Source organism: Poecilia mexicana, unplaced genomic scaffold (assembly GCF_051168715.1).
Source record: "Poecilia mexicana isolate PSO_F unplaced genomic scaffold, ASM5116871v1 scaffold_2, whole genome shotgun sequence".
NCBI lineage: Eukaryota > Metazoa > Chordata > Actinopteri > Cyprinodontiformes > Poeciliidae > Poecilia > Poecilia mexicana.
This window is the reverse complement of record NW_028263371.1, coordinates 12,424,647-12,444,990: the sequence shown is the minus strand read 5'-3', so window position 1 is coordinate 12,444,990 and position 20,344 is coordinate 12,424,647. Positions and strand designations below refer to the sequence as shown.

Here is a 20,344-nt window from a genome sequence, read left to right as displayed (position 1 = left end):
GTGTTTCCATCATAAACACTCCACTTTTCTCAGTCAGGTCAGATTTTTATTCTATTTATAGAAATCTGATCTTGTGAGTAAACTGATGACATTTTTGTCACATTATCAGTTCATTTCCGTTAATATTTCTCATCCAAAAAAGGCTTTAGGAGGAAAAAAAAAAGTTTTCTGACAGAGTGTATTAGTTTAATGATACAAACTTGGATTTTCTGTACAGTGAATAATAAAAACTAATAAGTGAAGGTACATGTGAATTGAACATTACGTCTTCGTCTCTTTTCTGTCCTGATGGCGTCTCTCCTCCTGCTCATTGATCAGATTATCAGGAAACCGATCCATACGTGAGGACAAGTCATGCATTTCGATGCTCATGTTGCATCCATAGCTCAGAAAGTTGACCTGATTGAGCAACACCAATGGGATTTTTGAATTCAGCTCATCAAAATGACCCTAAAACAGTTGGAAAAACTCCAGACAGATTTTTGGCTGTCAACCAGTGTGACGGTTCAAAGGCAACAAGTGGCTTTTTTAGTCTTGATTTAAACCTTCAAGTCCTAAATGAAGCGCCGGCGATCCAGCCAAAGTTGCAGTACCGCAACAATAGACGATGCAGAATCAGAAAAAAGGACAAGAAAAGACTGGGTTTATTAATAAACCGCCCTCTTCATGATCTACGCCAAAAATGTTGTGTTTGATACGAGCCATACTGACTTACTATTGACGCATATAAACTGAGTCAAGTGGAAAAAAATGAAACAAAGATTAAAAAAGAAAAGAAAATCTCTTCCTCTTGATTAGCATTGCAAATAATCCTTCTGCTTCAGATCCAAATGATTACATTTAAACATCAAGTAGCCATCTGTGGCCACCTATATGCCACGTCCTTGGCCCCTGTCCGCCTTCACCCTCTGGGCCTCCAGATGTCCAGATTAGCTGAAGCGCCACCACTGCCTCACTTCAAAGACGTGCCACTTGAGAATGGCCCTCATGGCAGGGAGCTGCAGGGCCGCCGGTCTGTCAGAAGGAGGCTGAGCGGGGGCATTATGTGAAGGCAGCCTTATAGAAAAGGCTCGCACAATGAAGGTGCCAGCGAGAACCTGAGATTAGGCTCTGTGATTGATGAGCGTTTTATACCGGGGCGCTGCAGCAGTCACCTGGAGGAGACTACAGAGAGCGAGCTAAGAACACAGGCACCTTTAGGCTCAAGCTCAAGTCTTCGCCCGGAGCGATAAAAGAGCACGCGCCTGCTGTAAAATCAAATGTAATTATGTTTGTTGTCTGAATTTAAAGCTGCGCGCCAGCTGGTGTGTCGCACAAAAAAAGGATTCGATGCAGAAATCAGACAGCAGATTTGGATGGTCAAGTACTCTGGGTTGATAGACTTTTTCTTTCACAAATAACATTAAATAATTAAAAAGGGAACTCATCAATATTACAACTTTTTCCCTTTTAATTATGTTCAGACTCGTAGCTTGTATTGGTTGTCATTCTCAATCATTTTCATGTCTTCAGTCAAGAAAAAAATGTGACAAAAAAACTAATAAAATAATCAGCGTACAATGCTGCCAAGAAGACCAAAGAGTTGAGACCTTACGCAGGGAAAAACAAACTCAGACATCAATACATAAATGATTTTATGTGGTTCATATTGATGTGGTGACAAAGTCAGGGAGAGAGCTAACAAACAGATCTTTGTCTGCCAGCTTAGACCCAGTTTGTCTTTGATTTTCCACAATAATGTATTAACTGGAGACAAAGATATAATTAAAAAAAATACAAATATTCTCTCAGTCTAAATGTCTGCTCCACTTACGACCATCATTGCTACCCAGATGTGCCTGGTTGTGTCAGAGACGGTCACTTCTGTCAGAGCTGTGGTAAACCGATAAGGATCGGCTGTGTGAGCTGCTGTGTAAAACATATCAGCAGTGAATGGAAGTAGCTGAAAGTCTCACTCTTTTACTTTTAATCACAAAAAGTTAGTTAAATGGACATCCCACTTTCAGCAAGTTGGTGCTGTCACAGTATTTCACAAGACACTTCATTTTAGTTTTTTTTATGATCTCCAAGCCATAATCATCAAAAGTACAACAAATAAAGGCTTGGAATATATCACTCTAATTCTATATAATATGAGTTTCGCTTTCTGAGATGACTGCTATGAAGCAGTGCACATTTGAGATGTCCTACTACACCGAGAAAAGTGGAAAAAGTTGGGTTGATATTTCAGTTTTTGTGGTTTTAGTTACATTTTTGTCCGATCTTATATGTGAGTGATATCCGGTTTTGATGCCACAACCTTTATGGGAATATGCAACAGTTCCAGGTTCCCGTGCTCGTAAACGCTTTAAGGAATTTTATCAAATTAGGCACGGATGTTTACCTAGACCTGAGCTGCTGGTCAACAGCCAACATGGCCGCTGCTGCCATACTGACCACTTTTCTGGGCGCAAGTCAGGCATTCACAGACACTATATGGGAAAAAGTGTTTTGAAAATATGTCTAAGAAGAAACAGATGAGCACATTAAGTCACGAAAAAGTATGTTTTTTTTTAAGTCTCAGAATCATACGTGTGTTGTTTTCAGAAAAAACTTCACTATTTCCCAGTGAAACCAGTTGCTTAATGTCATTTCCACATCACATTTATTCATATTCCAGGTTTGTTGCGGCGCTCAAACCCAGCCCTCCACCTTCGTAGTGCAACATTCTTCTGGAGGTTCTTGCAGCCTGATGTTTGTATCTCCACCTTTCCAGACTCTGTTTCATGTCAACAGCTCTGGATTCACGTAACCTCCTCCGCCCACGGGTCTCGCACTGTACGAGCCGCCAGCTCCTGATTTAGACGGATGATACCAGGCCTGGAGCGAGAGGCTGCGGGTCTGATAAGAGCGCGGCACGATGGGGGCTGAGTTCCAGGTTTTGGAGTCTGGTCTGCAAGGATTCATGGAGATGCTGTGGATTACGACGTTATCAGGCTCCATAAATTGTTTATGGGTAAAAAGGGGTCGGCTTGTTTGTAAAAGACGTCGCGACTCCGTGGGGAGTAGAGTTTTATCGTTGCAGAAGGGAGTGCGTGTCGGACAGTAATGGTAGGGAGAGCCGGACCTTTGGCTGAGTTCGTTTCTCAAATCTCAGAGAGGAGGAGTTTTATACTGATGATTAGAAATTGCTTCACAGTTTCTTTTGGCAGCTTGAATTATAATTACTGATGTTTCAAAGGCAAACGTGTTTTTTTTTTTAGATGTTTGCAATTTCTCTCTTTTCTACCACATGTCACGCGGGGTGAAGGCATTGGGTATTTTATTGCCGTCCCATTTCTCTCGGTGTCTGGCTTTGCCTTTCAGAGCCGCGTTGCCATCTCGAGGGCTCTCAAGGAGCGCAAATGTTATCGCTTTTGTTTGCCGCGTAACTCCGATCTCACGTGCCGTCCTTATCCATCTCTGTTTTCTCGGCTCTTTCGTGGTTACAGTGGTAGGTCTAATTGGAACCGTGGCTTCAGACGCATGGGTGCGTCTGAAGCCATCGATCGGGCCCGAGCAGAGCCAAGTGGTGTAGCGTGCTTCATGGGGGCCAGGCTGATGGTATTGCTTGATATCCGATGCTGCCCTGGGAGATTGCAAAGCGGATCAGAGAGGAGAAAACATCTAACTGTGTTATTGGCATTTTAACTCAGAAATGAAAAGCAGCTGGGGGTTTGTCCCTCTTTTTTTAATCCTCTGTTTTCTTTTTATATTATCAGAATGCTTTTTAAGTCCCCCCCCCTTTCCATTTAAACCATTTTATCAAACTATAAAACAGCTACTGGCTCATGATTGCGGTAGGAGAGTGTTTTAACTAGCATTTAGTTCTCATCAGATAAGTCAGAGTGGCAAAAAACAACACATATTTGCATAAGAGGTGGCCTGCGCTGCAGCACTGGGGGTGCCAACTTTGCGACTTCGGTGATGACTATAATTAATGAAGAGTCTGACCGCTCTCACCACTCATCCAAAGAACCAACCCATAATAAATACAACACAATTTTTGCTGTGTAATTATATTTGGAAGCTTTTAACTGCCAAAGTTTGGAAATAAATTCAGGAGCAGTTTTCTTGTTACGACATAAACTTTCATGGTGTAGCAGGATGCAAAAACTCGTTTTAATAAGAAGAGTTTTGCATCTTGTTAAAATGAGAAACATTCTCACTGTAGCGACATGTAAAAAATAAGCTTCTCCGACAGATTGTGACTTCCCAAAAAGACATAAAGTGGCTTGAGAACATTTGGTAACACTTTATTTGACGGGGCGTGGATAAGACTGACATGATGCTTTCATAAACATGATATAGCACCTGTCATAAACATGATATAGCACCTGTCATAAACATGATATAGCACCTGTCATAAACATGATATAGCACCTGTCATAAACATGATATAACACCTGTCATAAACATGATATAGCACCTGTCATAAACATGATATAGCACCTGTCATAAACATGATATAGCACCTGTCATAAACATGATATAGCACCTGTCATAAACATGATATAGCACCTGTCATAAACATGATATAGCACCTGTCATAAACATTATATAGCACCTGTCATAAACATGATATAACACCTGTCATAAACATGATATAGCACCTGTCATAAACATGATATAGCACCTGTCATAAACATGATATAGCACCTGTCATAAACATTATATAGCACCTGTCATAAACATGATATAGCACCTGTCAAACATGATATAGCACCTGTCATAAACATGATATAACACCTGTCATAAACATGATATAGCACCTGTCATAAACATGTTATAACACCTGTCATAAACATGATATAGCACCTGTCATAAACATTAAGAAGTCTTTATGAATCTTTACAACTCCCTACATCCAGCGGGTGGCGCAGGTTGCTACAATCGATAGCAGCCACACAGTCACACCTGCTAGAAGGAAACAAATGCACCCAGTACAACACTTTCATTCTATTGGCTGAGAGGTTGCCAGGCGATGGAGCATTTTGTGTTCCAGAAGCAAACAGAGAATGTTTTGTAAGTGAGCAGAGACTAAGTCTGAGCGCGAGGGGAAGTTTTGAGTACAAGTGTTACAAGTTTTGAGAAGAAAGACACAAAGACCTGCTTTCAAAATGAAAATGTGTGCAGAAAAAAATTCTCCATACTCTGGCAGTTAAAAGGCCCCCGTAATTAGAGACTCTGACATGTTATAACTTTTCATGGCAAGCGGTGGATGCTGCCTTTCCCAATTCCAGATCAGTCACTGGAGCCCAGTCCTCCTGCTGCAGTCCTCTTCAGCTGCAGCCAAAGCAGAAAAGTTCAGTTTTGTGTCACGGCCTGCATCTTCTGACCGTCACTTTAACACAAATGAGGGAAACTGAAGTTTTTATATTAATATACAGTATACAATACTTAAATATTGTCGAAAATATCCGAAGCTCCTCTTAATGGAGGCAGGTATGGGAAGCAATAATCAAAGAATGAGCACTTTAGAATAAATATCTACATATATGGCGTTCGGGGAAGTGACATTTCAGTAAGTGCTCTCACATAAATGCTTTCCCAGGCCGCTGAGAACCCTGGGAAAGCAGCAGTGACTAAGCAAGTAGCGAGTTGCTAGAAATGTTCCACCTGCAGGATTTTTTTTTTTTTTAATCCTTCACTAACAGGTTTTTGTGAGACGAGTCGTCCTCGGCTGACATGACAGCTCTGCTTTAGCACCGCCACCGCTCCATCTTTTATATAATGTGTCACAATTCCTAATGGGCCTGTCATGTTCAAATGAAGCTGTTGCTTTTCAGAATGGTGACAAATGATCTTATGAGAACCGTTCAGTCAGTCGCCTTAAACAGGCCGACTGCTCGACGGGGAAAAGAAATGTTCATGCACTCTGAATTACAGCTCCCCAAAAATTAGTCTTCACTCACAAAGAACTGGTACAATTATAGTTTCTAGTCTAAGACATGTTTACCAGTGTGTGCACACATTCAGTCTTTCTCTCACACACTTTTGTTCTCTTGTCCCAGTTTTTGATTTTCGTCACATTATTCATGAGTTGGGAAAATGTTCTGACTTTGCTAAATGCCAACAAGCATTGGTTAGATTTTGTGTTTGTCTTTTTGTTCTCTTTTAAAATGCACACCAAAAACAGCAGGATTAAAAACAATCCAATTTGTAACCCAGTTTTGGGTCAAATTTGGACCGACCCAAGTCTGGGTTGTTTTTTGTCTTTTTGACTCCACTGGGTTGGATTGATGGTTTGACCTAACATACTGCTTTATGCCCACTACTCAAAGGTTGAGTGAAATTGACCCTAAATTGGGTCATTTAAATTTTTAAAAATTGGGTTGAAACTTCTAACCCATCAGAATGGTTATTCTTCCACTGTAATTGGTTTTTGTTTTTTGTTTTTTTAATATATACCTATATTTTTTCTTAATTCACAATATAAAAACCGGATTAAAAACAATCTGAATATCTTAAAACTACTTTTCTTTCCATGTGATAAAGCCAGAAGAATTAATTTTCAAAAGTTACAGAATATACAAGTAACAAAACGTTTTTTAAAAAGTGTTTTGTGAAATCATGCCTTTAATCTTAATGTACACTTATTATCAGAAAGAAAATGTCTAATTGGAAAGTTTGCTTACCTTTCTATCTGATAAAAAAAGAGGATAATTACAATTATTTCCTATTAATGGTGTAAAACACAACATAAAATACTGATCAAACATTATTAAGTACCTGATTTCTTAAAGATAAGGGATGTGTGACCAATTAGGACATTTGCAGTTAACAGAAAAGCAACAAATTGGAGCAAACAGGTGTTGACTTCTTGATTCAGAGGTTCTGAGTCCTGCAAGATTTGAAGTAGAAACTAGGAGAATAAAAATAAAGAAGATATATTTCTACTAATCTGAGGTGGAGTAAGTTGCACTTTCTTTGCCAATCTGACAGCAACGTGATCTACTTTCAACCTCAATGAGCCTTTATCAGAGTGGACGAGTCGGGTTTTTAAGGTTGTTATGCTACCAAGCATAATAATGGTAACTCTTTTATTCAAATTGAATATATATATATATATATATATATATATATATATATTTTTTTTTTTTTTTTTTTTTTTTTTTTTGCTTTTGTACCGTTGTTTTGGCCATTTATAAGCTAGAGTGCTGCAGTGCTGTCAGTAGAAGCGCTGACAGACATCTTTACCGGTCACTGACTGAGAGGCCATTAGCCTCCTGGCCCCGGCGCCGTTCCTCCGGTGGCTGCTCAGGTCTCCGTCTCTCCAGGCTTTTTCTCTCCTTTACTGAGCCCTCTATCTGGGTTCAGTCATGTAGTGGAGGGAATGGGGTGGGTGGCACGGCTCAGTGCCGGGAGAGCGGAGCTCCACTGAGGCAAAACAAGCCTCTTTCAAAACATAACCTTGGGTAAGTCGGCCACGGAGAAAATCGAAAGTTATAGGGGAGATAGGAGGAGAACAGGGGACAGACCTGGAGACCAGCAAAGACTGATATGAACTAAAGTAAACAAATCCTATTTGATGGGATTTTACAGTGCATTGCAACAGATTTCACACCCAATGAACACTTAGCCACATATTTTGTCACATGACATCCACAAAATGAAGGTGTTTTTATTATTTTATTCTGTGTCCATCACAAAGTAGTGAATAATTGTGAGGTGGAAAGAACAGGGTATTTAGCAAATTGTCACAAAGACGCTGTTTAAATCAAAATGCAGGATATTCATCAGTTCGAATGGCCCAGTCAAAGTCCAGACCGAAATCTGTTTAGGGAATGACTGCACTGAAATTGTTTTGTACAAGAATGGAAAGAAGAATGTATTTAGAGTTTAATCTCTCTGTTTGCAATCCTTGTAGATATGCAGCCCAAAAGAAGCAGCAGTAATTGCTTGAAATATTATAGTATCGAAATATTTAAAAATATTAGTAACATCGATATCAATACAATATCAGTAGCAGCTCTATACTAGCGTGGTAAGATCAGTGCTTTAGTTTCAAATTTCTTCTTGAAATTTCAACTCTCCCTAAAAAAATATTTTGCTTTGATTTGATCTGAATTTGTAAAAATTTTTTGTACTTTGTTTATTTAATGAAAATGCACAAATATTTGCTTTGTTTTTCTAATGTTTCTGGTTGTCATGCAAGTATGTCATACAGTAAGTATTTTATTTTATAGACACCTACAAAGTTTATTCAAATTCTGTGCTAAGTTTAAACAAAGCAATTCATAGAAGAAACACAGAAATACTCTAAAGTCAGCAGTTTTATATATCAAACTTGAATAAAAAGTATCGGTATTGGTATCGGATACCAAAATATGAAGTATCGGACAACTCTTGTAACTGCAGCAACATCAATCCAGAGGGACTGAAAGCAAAATTAAGCCAGCCTGAGAGATTTTTGTAACTCGTAAAAACATTTTAAAGTCATATCCTTTGCACCGCTTCATGTTGGTCTGCCACATAAAATCCCAACGCCTCATCGATGGCTGTGGCTGTAACACGAGAACCTGGAAAACTGTTAAAAACTGCAGGAACACGTTTTTCTCCAGGTGACATGTGAAGACGCGCAGCTTCTGCTACATGTCTTCTCTGAATGTTTATTGTAAATCTGTGTTTTACAGGACCCGCTTTCTTTTTTTTCCCCTTCCACCTGTGTGTTTCACAATTTCTACTTTCACACTTACTAATGATAGCTGTGGGAAAATTTGTTTGGAGTACCATCAAATGTGCGATAATTGACACTTGGGGTGATCTCTCTCTTTCTCTCTCGCAGACTCCTCTGCCAAATGGCACAGAGCAGCCAGACGTCCTGTGACCGTTTTTGTTAACAATATTGGAAACATCCTCGTTGCCCTGCGGATAGCCTCTTCTTTTTAGTATCGCTTCTCTGCGATTGTCTCATTTCCATTAGTGAAACAGTTTGTTATTGTGTTTCGCCCCCCGAAAGAAAATGATAGACATTCACCTTTAGAACAATGTTTGTCATTTATAGCTCATTAAACAACGGAGCACTTGAGAAAGGAAGCCAACCAAGATGCCTGATTATAATACTAATGACGAAACAAACATGCCACAGTGGAGGGTTGGTTTTTGTTTTTTTCCACACCAAGAGCTGCTTTGACACAGAAAGTGGGTTAAGGTAATTTTATGGAAATACAATTTTATTGAAATATACAAATATTCTCCAAGTGGTGTTCCAGTGGGGGTTTTAATTGGATCTCGTCTTAAAATAGAACTCACACTGTCAAACTCCTCTTAATCCCAATTAACTTGCTGGCTACTTCATTTGTTGTGGCGTCCTTTCATTTTGCTTCTTCTTTCGGGTTTAACTTTAGTTTTCACTGTCCTGTTATTTTAGTATTTTTTTTTTTTTTTTATTTATGCAGAATACGACACCGGAAACAAACTATGTGTCAGTGTCTGTTTCTTGGCTCGTCTAACACAAACAATCACAGAAATGGAAGCAGTAAAGGACCAAGCATGTCTATAAATTAGAGCTGCACAGGGTGTCGGTTTTTATCGCAAAATGATTATTTATAACGTCACAATTACAAAGAACTGTTTGGGTGCAATACTTGATGGGATATTTTATCTGAAGTTTCACATAATTCTGCAGCATAATAACATATCTGGCTCGTTGGGTGAGTTTCATTGTGTGTGTTTTTGTAGTGGCGCCAAGGCTAAAGTTGGTAGAGGCATTGTGAGAGCAAAACAAAAACCTGTTAATATTTTTCCAAGACTTCATAACTTGCATTCCTGTGCAATATTCATGTAAACTATATATGCTTTCTGTGAGATTCACCTAAGAGTTTTTAATTGAAGCAAAAATGATGGTTGGATACTGTTTTTTTTTTTTTTTTTGCAGTTTTGGAATCTTAACTTCTACAATTTGCGACCAGCGTCCGATCCATTTCTGCTCTGTGTAAAACTCACTTAAAATATAAAATGCTATTTTTTGAGTTTATTTTTTCTAATCTAAACCCTTTATGCTGCCTGCAATTCTTTTGGGCAGCACTACCTAAAGTAGTGTTTCACTACTTTAGGTAGTGAAACCTAAAGTAGTGAAACACTACTTAGGTTTCACTACCTAAAGTATAGGTAGTGAAACCTATATATGTCTTTTTATGTCATATGTTGTAGAAATACTGAAAGAAATTGTAAAATATTCACTGAAATATTGCAAGATTGCCGAATTATATTCAAGTCTTGTACTCTAGCAACGTGACGCACTGTATTTGATCCTGAACTTAATGAATCGATCACCAGAGAATTTGACGCTGCAGAATCTTGTTTTCATCTTCGTCCACACAGCTCAGGTGCGGAGTGACTGTGACAGCGATTCCTTCATTTTCATTTACACTAATCCCATTTGCATGTAATAAAAACATCGAGTAATTTTTTCTGTTTTGGCTCGACGATAGAAGCACGCCATGGGATTAAAATGTACTTTTTGGAACAGATGTGATGTGGAATTCAACACCGAGGCCCGAGTCAAAGATTTCTGGCCAGAACCTCGCGGCGTTACTTTGAGCTTTACTTTGAGCTGATGATTGACTGGACTCAATCATCAGTCCAGATGATTCACTCTGATCATCTGGACTGAAGACAAGATGGCCGTTTTCTGCTGATTGAGCTTTTTTTTTCACCTCATATCTGAAATGAAGTCGTAACATTTCCTAATTGGGTAAAAATAATAATAATTAAAATAATTTCCTCCGCTAAGATCTCAACCATGAAAGGAGTGAAAATGTCCTGTAACTGGATTAGCTTTTGGGGTTGAAAACAAGAGCCTGGGGCAATCAGGGGAGGAGGACAGGAACACTAAATAAAACTCAACAGAAATGAAGTTTGTAAGATGTTTTTAAACCTTAATCATTCTTTTTGATTTCAGCTTGTGAGATGTAGAACGGATGTGATGCATGGAAAAGTTCAAGGAAATGAGCCAGGTTAGCATTTCGGGTGCAAACCCAGAGGTTTTATTGGACCCTCGTGAGTCATGACGATGACTCTGATCTACTGGAAGCTAAAGGAAGCTAAAGTTTTCTTTAGCTTCCAGTGTTCGAACTCTGAAATTGAGTGAAGCCGTTAAGATTTTTGCCTCATTAATCTGTGTGGGTAGTCGGTCAGACCAGCCAGAGGGGAGACAGTGATACTCGCTGGCAGAGCTGATGAGGCTAAGAAACCAATCCAAATGAATTAATACTCAAAGAGTGGCAACATTCAGCCTGCAAAAATAACTCAATAAGTGCAATTATTGTGGGTTTTTATAGCTGCTTTTGCATGCAGATAGCATCTGTGATACCCTGAATGAAAATGACACACAGAAATGAGCCATAAGGGCTGTCTGTTGTCTGGTGCGTTCATGCTGTCTGTCATCTGTCCAAAAGGGAACCGTCATCCCAGAAACCCGAAACAAACCTGTTGAATATCTGAACAAAACAGCCAAGAGCCCCACGGATCTCTAAATCCTTTCAAGGAAGACTTCCTTCAGCCTGATGGATTTTATTGACAAAAGCAACATCTGCAGGTCTGAAGTGGAGACAGGAGCCACTTCCCATGAGGCAGCGCTCTAGTTCATCACTGTCTGACACTCAGGAGTCGGTGCATTTCCTCTTATAGGGAGGCTAAAATGACTTCAAGTGGAATCACTGCTCAGGTAAAACTCGGTGCGACACCTGAGTTTGAGTCATTTCTGCAATACCACGCAACAAGGCTTGAGAAATACACTGTTTTTTTGTTTTGTTTTGTTTTGTTTTTCGAGGCAGAACATTTTCCTTTAGTCTTTTAAAGTGGGACAGATTGGTGCCTCTCAGGGCTTCATTCTTTGAGAAAAAGGTAGCCAGTTAAGTTTGTATGCATAACTGCTATATTTGGTATCTAATTGATATAATTTTAAATAAGTGAACCCCAATTTTACTTTCATTTCATGTTTTAGAATAAGGAGTAAAGCAGGGTTCTCAAACTCCAGTCCACCTCTGTCCTGCAGTTTTTAGATGTGCCACATGTACAAAACACTGGAATGAAATGGCTTAATTACCTCCTTCTTGTGTAGAAAAGTTCTCCAGAGTTCTGCTAATGACCTAATTATTGTATTCAGGTGTGGTGCAGCAGAGGCTCGTCTAAAAGTTTCAGGGCAGCGGGCCTCCAGGACCTGTGGAGTAAATGCTACATATTTACAAATAAGTGAATAAAAACTTTCTTCATGTCATATTTATGGAAAATTAGAAAAAATAAGTGTAGAATTTGTACTTTTGTAAAATAAAATGCCTTTGTTATAGCATCAGTCTAGTAATTATGCTAAGCTATTACAAAGAAAAGACAAAAATGCTAAAACTACACTTTGCAAATTGAGTTTGTATTTTTTTTTTTTAAATCTGCTCCCTTCCTCTGTCATTTTATGCCAGTTTTGGCCAAACTTGCAGTCGCTGTGGAAGTCCAAAGAACCAGATCCACGACCCAGTTAATGTTAAAAACTCCAGTGCTGAGCCAGGATTGTACACATTAGAAAATGTAGCCGGGAACAAGCTTTATATCGGATTTTCAATGAAGCAGCCTCACAAAACCACCGTTTCTTCTACCAGCTCAGGCTGTTCATTGTGCTCCTCCCGCCTGTCGACGCATGTTTACTACCTTTTAGTAACACATAATACTCATGTTTCTTTCTTCCTCAGTGGAAACACGTGTTGGACGACGGATTAATGAGACATTGATCAACACTTTGATGTGCAACAATGGCACTTGACAAATTGTTGTTTCTATTAAAAGTACTTTGAACTGCCTTTCTGCTGAAATGTGCTATGCAAATAAACTTCATTGGTTAATTGATTTAGTAAAATAGTGTGTGTGCCTCTGCATCTAAGGAGGGGAAATAGTCACTCTGGCAGACATTTTCTGCAGGAAATGTCTCAGGTAGGACAACAGTAATTTTGATATTACCCTGAACCTTTAGGGTGGAGCTGAGTGGAGGAATGCTATTAGTATCCCCATTTTAAAGATTTATTTTTTTTTTTTTTTAGAAATTTAGGATTTTATTTGTAAGATACTGGTAAAATGTCAATCAGAGTTAAACTCATCTTATTTAGAGTGAGTCTGAAGGATGAAGCCAACATCTAGCTTCAGCCTTATTAACTGCAATCTTGAACCAACACTAGTGGTCAATGCAAACATGACATCAAGTCTCTTTAAGCTGCTTTTTAAACGGATATTTAGTCAGAAATGATCAAATATTCACATAGAAAATGGAAAGTAGAGGCGGTGCACCACCAACAGTCTTCCTGTGTGAAACACGTGCTGAAAACGGACCGCCTCGTCAGAGTCGGCGACACCAACGTAGAGCAAAGTTTTGTAGCCGTTTAATCAATAAACGGTAATTTATTGATTTGCACACAGCGTTGGGTTTCAAGCTCTGCTGACTGGAAACAAAGTACATGCTCGGTTGTCTGTTTGCGTTTCACACAGGAAGATTGATGGCGGCGCGCCGCTTGACAACTCCATTCATCACGCGAATAATCACCGACTTCTGCATAAGTAATGTCGTCCAAACCAAAACCCGGCAGTGGCTTAGAGACAAAGTTTGATGAAATAAACGTTTGTGAAGATTTTGAGACTTGAATCATTGTAGGATGGTATAAGTCAGCTCTGGTCTTGGTCCTTATCCATCCAGGTGTTGATTTCAGCCTCCGGAACCAACTAATCTAGATTTATACTATATGAAGGGAATCATTTACTCCTGATTACTTTAAACCTTCATTATTACTCTTGGAAAATCCTGAACTTCTTCAGAGCTCTTTATTCATTTACTATATAGATTGCAAATCACACGGTTTTACTTTTCGCCTTCTGTAAGCACAGAGAGGGGGCGGCAATCCCCCAGAGAAAATGATTCTTTAGGGGTTTAAACCATTTAAGGTAGGCATTTTAACAGCGCCGCAGTGCTGATACCGTTCAGGAGAGATTGAGGGTTTGGGGTAATTAGATTCCAGAAGATAAAAAGTTTAGAGAAGCATATTGGAAGCCCAACTTTTAGATCTCGGATTGATTTATTACACGGCTTTAATGGAAAATATACTTTAGTCTCTTTCCTACATTTAACTTTGGGCCATAACCCCTAAAAGCTGACACCATTCTCCCGGATCAGAGTCTAACACAGTCTGACAGCTCAGCTCGAAGACGATCCAGAGGCTCAAATTTTCAGGGATTAGATCAAGGTACGATCGGATCTTTATCAGATAACCTCTTTCGGTAAACTCAGACCAGCGGAGAATCTCTCGGGCGTTAGTTCTTCACGTTCTCCGGCTTTTATTTCTCTCCCAGCCCGTAACGGGTTGGCATTTTAAAGATTTGATTGCTCTTCATCCAGACCTGGCCTTGCAGTGACTCTTCATCAGTCGCCGGTTCCTTTTTCATTCTTTCCACGCGTCGGGATGGAATAAATGTTTGAGAAACCTCAGAGCAGATTGGAGGAATTTGACTTAAACCTGAGTGAGGTGGATGTCCTCTTCCCTCCTTCGCCTGCTGATTGCACAGGTGAAAGTCAGACATCATCATCCCTCGTGTCCAGGTTGAGCCCCCAGTTAGCTGTAAGAGAAAAAAGCCTCCATAATCCCCCTTGTAATATTCCCCCCTTTTTGCTCAGACGGTTATGAGGGGAAAGAAGCGAGCGGCGAAACATAAAGCCACTTGTAAGCAGCAGGATAAATGTCACTTAGTGAAAGCTCATTGGTTGCTCTTAGGCTCCTTTAAGAGAATAAACATGCTTGTGAGCCCTGCTATAGGTCATTTAATCAAATTCTGCTCCTTTTTTTATTTTTTATTTTTATTTTACAGCCATGTGTTGTAATGTTTTATACGCTTCCCTGTATGGATTTCAAGAGATTTATGTTTCACATTAAACTCTCTAACTGAACACTAACAGCTTCTGTTTTTTATGGCTAGGTGCATTTCGCCTCTGTGAAAATTATTTTCTTGTTATCTATTTCTCCACCGCACAGGCTTTTTTTTTTTTCTTTTTACGGTTCGTGTCGTGTGCTCAGCTTTAATGGCCTTATTATATGGGGAGAATAAGTCACTTTAAGCTGTCTGACATTTCCCAAAGTGCCATTTGTTTTAATTTGTGGATGTTTTCCTGGATATATTTTGCATTTAACGAGGAGGGTGTTCGGCCAAATTTCGTCTTGATGGTTCTGCCATGTATTCCACTCGCCCGATGCTATTAGATTAGCTTCGGTTAGCTTTCCAGCAGGGAGTTTGCTTTTGGGCTTTGCTAAATGTGATAAATGCGCTGGTTTTTCTGGTTTCATGGACAGAAGTTTTGTCACTTACTTGCACTATTTGCATGGACATTGAGATTATGTCATTGACTAAAAATAGCTTGAACACAATGAAGCAAGGATCGGATTTGGATGTAATTTATTGCACTATGTGGATAACCGTGGTCCAAAATTATCACAGTATTTTCACAAGAAACTTGGGTAGCAATTCCAATAACTATTCAGTTTTCAAGTGTATTAATAAGAATCAAGGGTGACTCATCAATCATTTTAATGTTCTTTGTGTGGTTTGTGCGACTGAGCACATTTTGAAACAATTAAGTTTCCAGCAAGTGGACAAGAAAATATGTTTACAGCAATGCATGTCTGTTTGTGTTTGAGGAGTACGCTCCATTCAGGTGGACATAAACCTGGCATCTAAACACAAGAACCTCAAACCAGACAAATGGACAATTTTACCGCTTTTGAACTCATAATTCAGCTTTTTTTTTATTTTTATTAAAACATCCTTCGCCTCCCAGCTGCGTCCGACTCTCTGAATTTGGTTCCACTTTGAAGCATCGATATCACTCTGCACTCTCGCTATAATGTGGGTGGATTGTGGGTTGCAGTGTCGCGTTCAGTGATGATGTCTCGGTATGTATGACTGCTATGTTATCTCTGAGCATACGGAAGCGACGGGGGGTGAGAAAACGCCACAATAAGAGAAAGAAAATCCTGAAGCCTATAAATAGTCAGACTAATTGCAGACATTTTGATGTTAAAGCGAGAAGGTCCAGTGAGTGGCTTGAATATTTTGGCTTTTGGACAGTTTTCTGTAATCTCACGATGCGTCACGGTGTTTATTCTCCCCTGTGGAAAGCCAGCGCTCCCTCTCTGTCCAACATGATGGATTCTTTACGTGAACTGTGAGTGTGTTTACCGAAGACTTACGAGGCTAAAGGTGCCCAAAAGTGTGCCGACTGTTGCCCCCTTCCCGCTCCAGCTTCGGCCTCTGCGGCTATAAATCAGCAGCTCTGGCCCCACTCACCTGCTCACACTAACCTCCACATCCACCCTACACGTCTGAGACAGCCAGACAAAAAAACACATCCATCAACGTGAGCGGGTGGACCTTTGGGGGCCCGTATTAGCCCAAATGTTTACAACGGGAGCAGTATTTCGAACAATTGTATGATGAATTGAGTTTATGATTTCTGCATCTGTAAAAGTGTTTTCCAGTCTGTTATCAATTTTTGTAAGGCCTCTGTGTCTTGGCGTTCTTCTACTACCTGACTTGTGACGCTTTTATTATCTTCTTGATCGGATTAGAGCTGCTGCTGAAACGACGAGCCGTCTGTTGTTTTGCTATTAGCCGTACACATGGTAGTGTGAGTCTATCCGTCTTTTGTAGCTTGAAAATAAAAATAAAAGCCCCCAAGCGGAAGGTTTCGCTCCCTGTGTGGTCAGTGCTGAGCTGCACCAACTTTGGCGAGTATTGCTGCTTGTAAGCTGTGTTTTGTTGCAGACAAGAGGGGGATTTCATCCTTTTTTTTTTGCCTGCTGAGAGGTTTCTATTGCTGCAAGATTATTTGACAGCTTTGGGTTTTACTGCTCTTGTTTTATATTTATTTATTTTTTGTCTATCTGCACATTTCCTAGCAGGTTCAGTTTAGAGGGCTGCAGCTTAACCTCTGGCTAAAGAGATTCTCTGTTCTGGACTCAGATTTTTCAGATCAATATTCTGGTTCTGGTTGTGGTCAGAAGCTTACAGGCACTCATCAGAATCGTTGTAATAGCTTTCAGGCTTTTTGTGATTCGTTTAAACGTTTTTTGTTTGTTTTGTTTTTTGTTTGTTTTTTTCAGGGTGAACTGATCAGGAATAGAGATTTAATGACTTATAATTAGTGGCGGGACTGGAGTAAAATTTCCGATCGAGTTCATTGCCGGGTCTGCAATTGATTAATCGCAATTAGTCGTGCTTTAATGGAAAACAATATATCAACAAAATGAGCAACATTGTCAATTCAATTTTTGCTGCTAATTTATTGAATAAATGGACAAAAACAATCATATTTATTGTTGTTTGCAGATGTTTGTTGTTATCAGATTTCATGATACAATCCGGCTCAGGACTTTTATAAAATAAAGCACGTTATTACTCTCTGTAATTGATTAATTTAAATTATATTACTTGTGACGCATTAATTAATGGGAATTTACATTTAATGTGGAGTTTTCTTATCTCAGATGAAATTAAATATTCAGGCTCAAATGTATACATACACCCACACTGATGCAGAGACGACACATTCTGCTTTCAGAAGTGAAAAAAAAACTTCTTATAGTGCAGGGCTTATTTGCTTGGCAGATTTTAAGTGCAGTCTGTACATTTTCTCTCCCACTAGCCTAATATTTTCCCCCTCTATGCTCTGATGCATTTTTGGAATCGTTTAGTTTAAATGCCCTGCTATTTCCAGGTTCGCCATCATGTCCACAGTGACCGCATGTAAATGTGTGACTGATGTCCCACTTGTTTTTTTTTTTTTTTTTTGGATTGTAACTTGATTATATCAGAAATCTGCACAAACTCAGCCCTCCTTGCATCTTACCGCCATAAATGCGTAAAACACAACAGCTGTCCGGCAAAAACTTAATCCACATCTGGCAGATGAATCGCGCAGCTTGTCCGCTCTCATAAACACACCTTTACGAAGTATGGGTGTGTGTTTTTGTGCACGGCGGTCTTATCTCCTAAATGACGAGCGCCATCCTGTTCTGTTGCATCGTCAGTCGTCTCTCTGGTTATGTTTCCAGATGATGGGGGGCCATATGGGCCCCATCAATCCTGAGATCCACCTCCCTTTTCACTTTGGCGTGTGAAGTTCTGCGATACATTCGAGGTTTCAAAAGCTCCGTCAGAATCAAGACCTAAAAGTTTCACCAAAGGCCTTTTTTTTTTTCAGAGAAATTATGACTGTCAGAATCACGGCCAGTTTGTCAGTGTCTCTACCGTACACGTGTAATTTGTCATGATTTATATCAGTTTTTTCTTCCCTTTAAATGCACATTTGGACTTTTTTTTAATTTAAATAATTTTTGTAGTCTTTTTTTTCTATTCCCAGTTGTTATTCAACTCAGTTTTAACACAGCAGACAAAAAAAAAAGAAAAAAAAGGATCTCAAATCTGGTTACCACAGCTGTCTAAGCTGTGAAAGGGAACCTCTGTCCTCGCTTTACAGCTCTAATTGTTTGTCCGGCATGAGATATGGCAAATCCCTTCATGCTGCACAAACTTTGATTCGGTCAAATCCGTTTAGAGACGATCCCCACAAAGACGGGAGGGAGAAAGTTCTCCGTCCTGCGTTACTCGATGTGACGTTAAAAGCCTCGCCGCTCGGCCCCTCCGGTTTGCCACTTTAAAATTTGGATTTGTAAATGCCACACTCAAACAGCGCCGAGCATTCAGCTCGGCGCCCCATACGGAGCTGTGTTTGTAAGGACGTCTGCTTGCATCAGTGTCGTTGTGCCTGATGTGGCCCAGGCCGCTTTGTGCTCCTCTGTAGGAAACACCCTGAGCCTGGAGCAGGCTTTCTCTGCTCTGGTTATTCCTCTCAGCCTGCTGCTCAATAATAATCAGCGCGCTGATTAGTCTGTAGAAAGGCAGCTAGTTTAGTGTAAAAAAAAGAAAAGAAAAGAGGCTTTTCTGTTACATAGGAGACAATATGGGAGTAAAAAAGGCTGTAGCTAATATTTACAGTACCAGGCAGAATCGTTACTATGTGAACATTTTTGACATGTTGCAACAAAATGTCAGGGTTTGTTTTCTTACATGGACTGACTCTGGAGAAACTGTACACATCCTTACCTCAGGTTGGGATGTTAGCTGCGCTTTCTAAATCCACAAGTCTGGATTTGGAAAAATGTCAAGAAGAAGAAAGTGGCTGTTGAACGAAGGTCCTGAGAAGGTCGTGTTTGTAGTTTGGCACAAGCTGTTTTGGGAGCCCAGCAAACATGTGGAAGAAGATGCTCTTGTCAGACGAGAACAGAACTTACATTTCTGGCTATTATCAAAACCCAACGAGTGTGGATGTGCAAACTGGTGGCAGCGTTGTGCTGCTGAGGGTTATTGTCAAATCAGAGCTAAATACACAACAATAAAGGAAATAGTGCAAAATCAACTTAGAGGAAACAAAATACTTGAGATTGGGACTGAGAGTTATTTTCCAACCCTGTCAGAACTTCAACGGAATGGTTAATATGAAAGCTTATCTAGGTGTTATAGTGTCCTAGTCAAAGTTTTTACCTGAATTCCGTGTTCTCACACATTCTTCATCCAGTCTGACTGTGCTCCAGTTTCTTTACAAGGACAAATGGCTATAAATGTCGATCTGTAAATGTGAGCAACTGGTGGAGGAAATCTGGTTCTTCAGGTTGAGTCTGAACACAAACAGATCAAAACTATACACCATTTTCTTTGTCTATAAATTAAAGTCCAAAATTAAGAAAAGGAGGACATGGTAAGACTCTGTAGTTGTTTATTTTCTTCTACCCCATCACCCACGGTGATGTAACCTCACACCTCCACTTGCTCATCAAATAAGTACCGAAAGTGACCGTCTTGTTCAAAGCCAAGAGTTTAGTTTTGCTAAGTAGAAATCTGAACTCTTCTTCTTCTTCTTGTTCTTCTTGTTCTTCTTCTTCTTCTTCTTCATATTTCACAGGATTATTTTTCTTTAGCCCCTGCTAACCCCTCCGTCTCTCTCTCTCTCTGTCTTCCTTAGCGCTCAGCCCGTGGATCTCCGCGTTCTCCCACCCCGGCGTGAGAGACTACTCGCAGCTCACCCTTGACCTGACTAGGGATGAGCTTATTGTGGGTGCCAGGTAAGAAACTGTAAATCCACTCAGCTTCTCACCCCACAGAGCACATTACTGAGAAACTGATACCCTTTCTGACTCACTCATCCAGCGCGGTTTTCGGATAATGACGCCTCTAACTTGCTCTGGTGCAGCCCCACTGGACCAAGTTAAGCTTTAGATTTTGGCAGGAGGAAGGAATCTGA

The 20,344-nt window shown here is 39.9% G+C and overlaps 1 protein-coding gene across 1 annotated transcript in view; it reads left to right on the top strand.

Moving 5' to 3' along the window:
• sema5ba (sema domain, seven thrombospondin repeats (type 1 and type 1-like), transmembrane domain (TM) and short cytoplasmic domain, (semaphorin) 5Ba) overlaps positions 1 to 20,344 on the top strand; it is a 216,325-nt gene that overhangs the window by 85,605 nt on the left and 110,376 nt on the right. Inside the window, exon 4 of the mRNA XM_088010933.1 lies at positions 20,066 to 20,165. Within this exon, the coding sequence (XP_087867059.1) occupies positions 20,066 to 20,165 (100 nt within the window). The remainder of the gene's footprint in view (positions 1 to 20,065; positions 20,166 to 20,344) is intronic.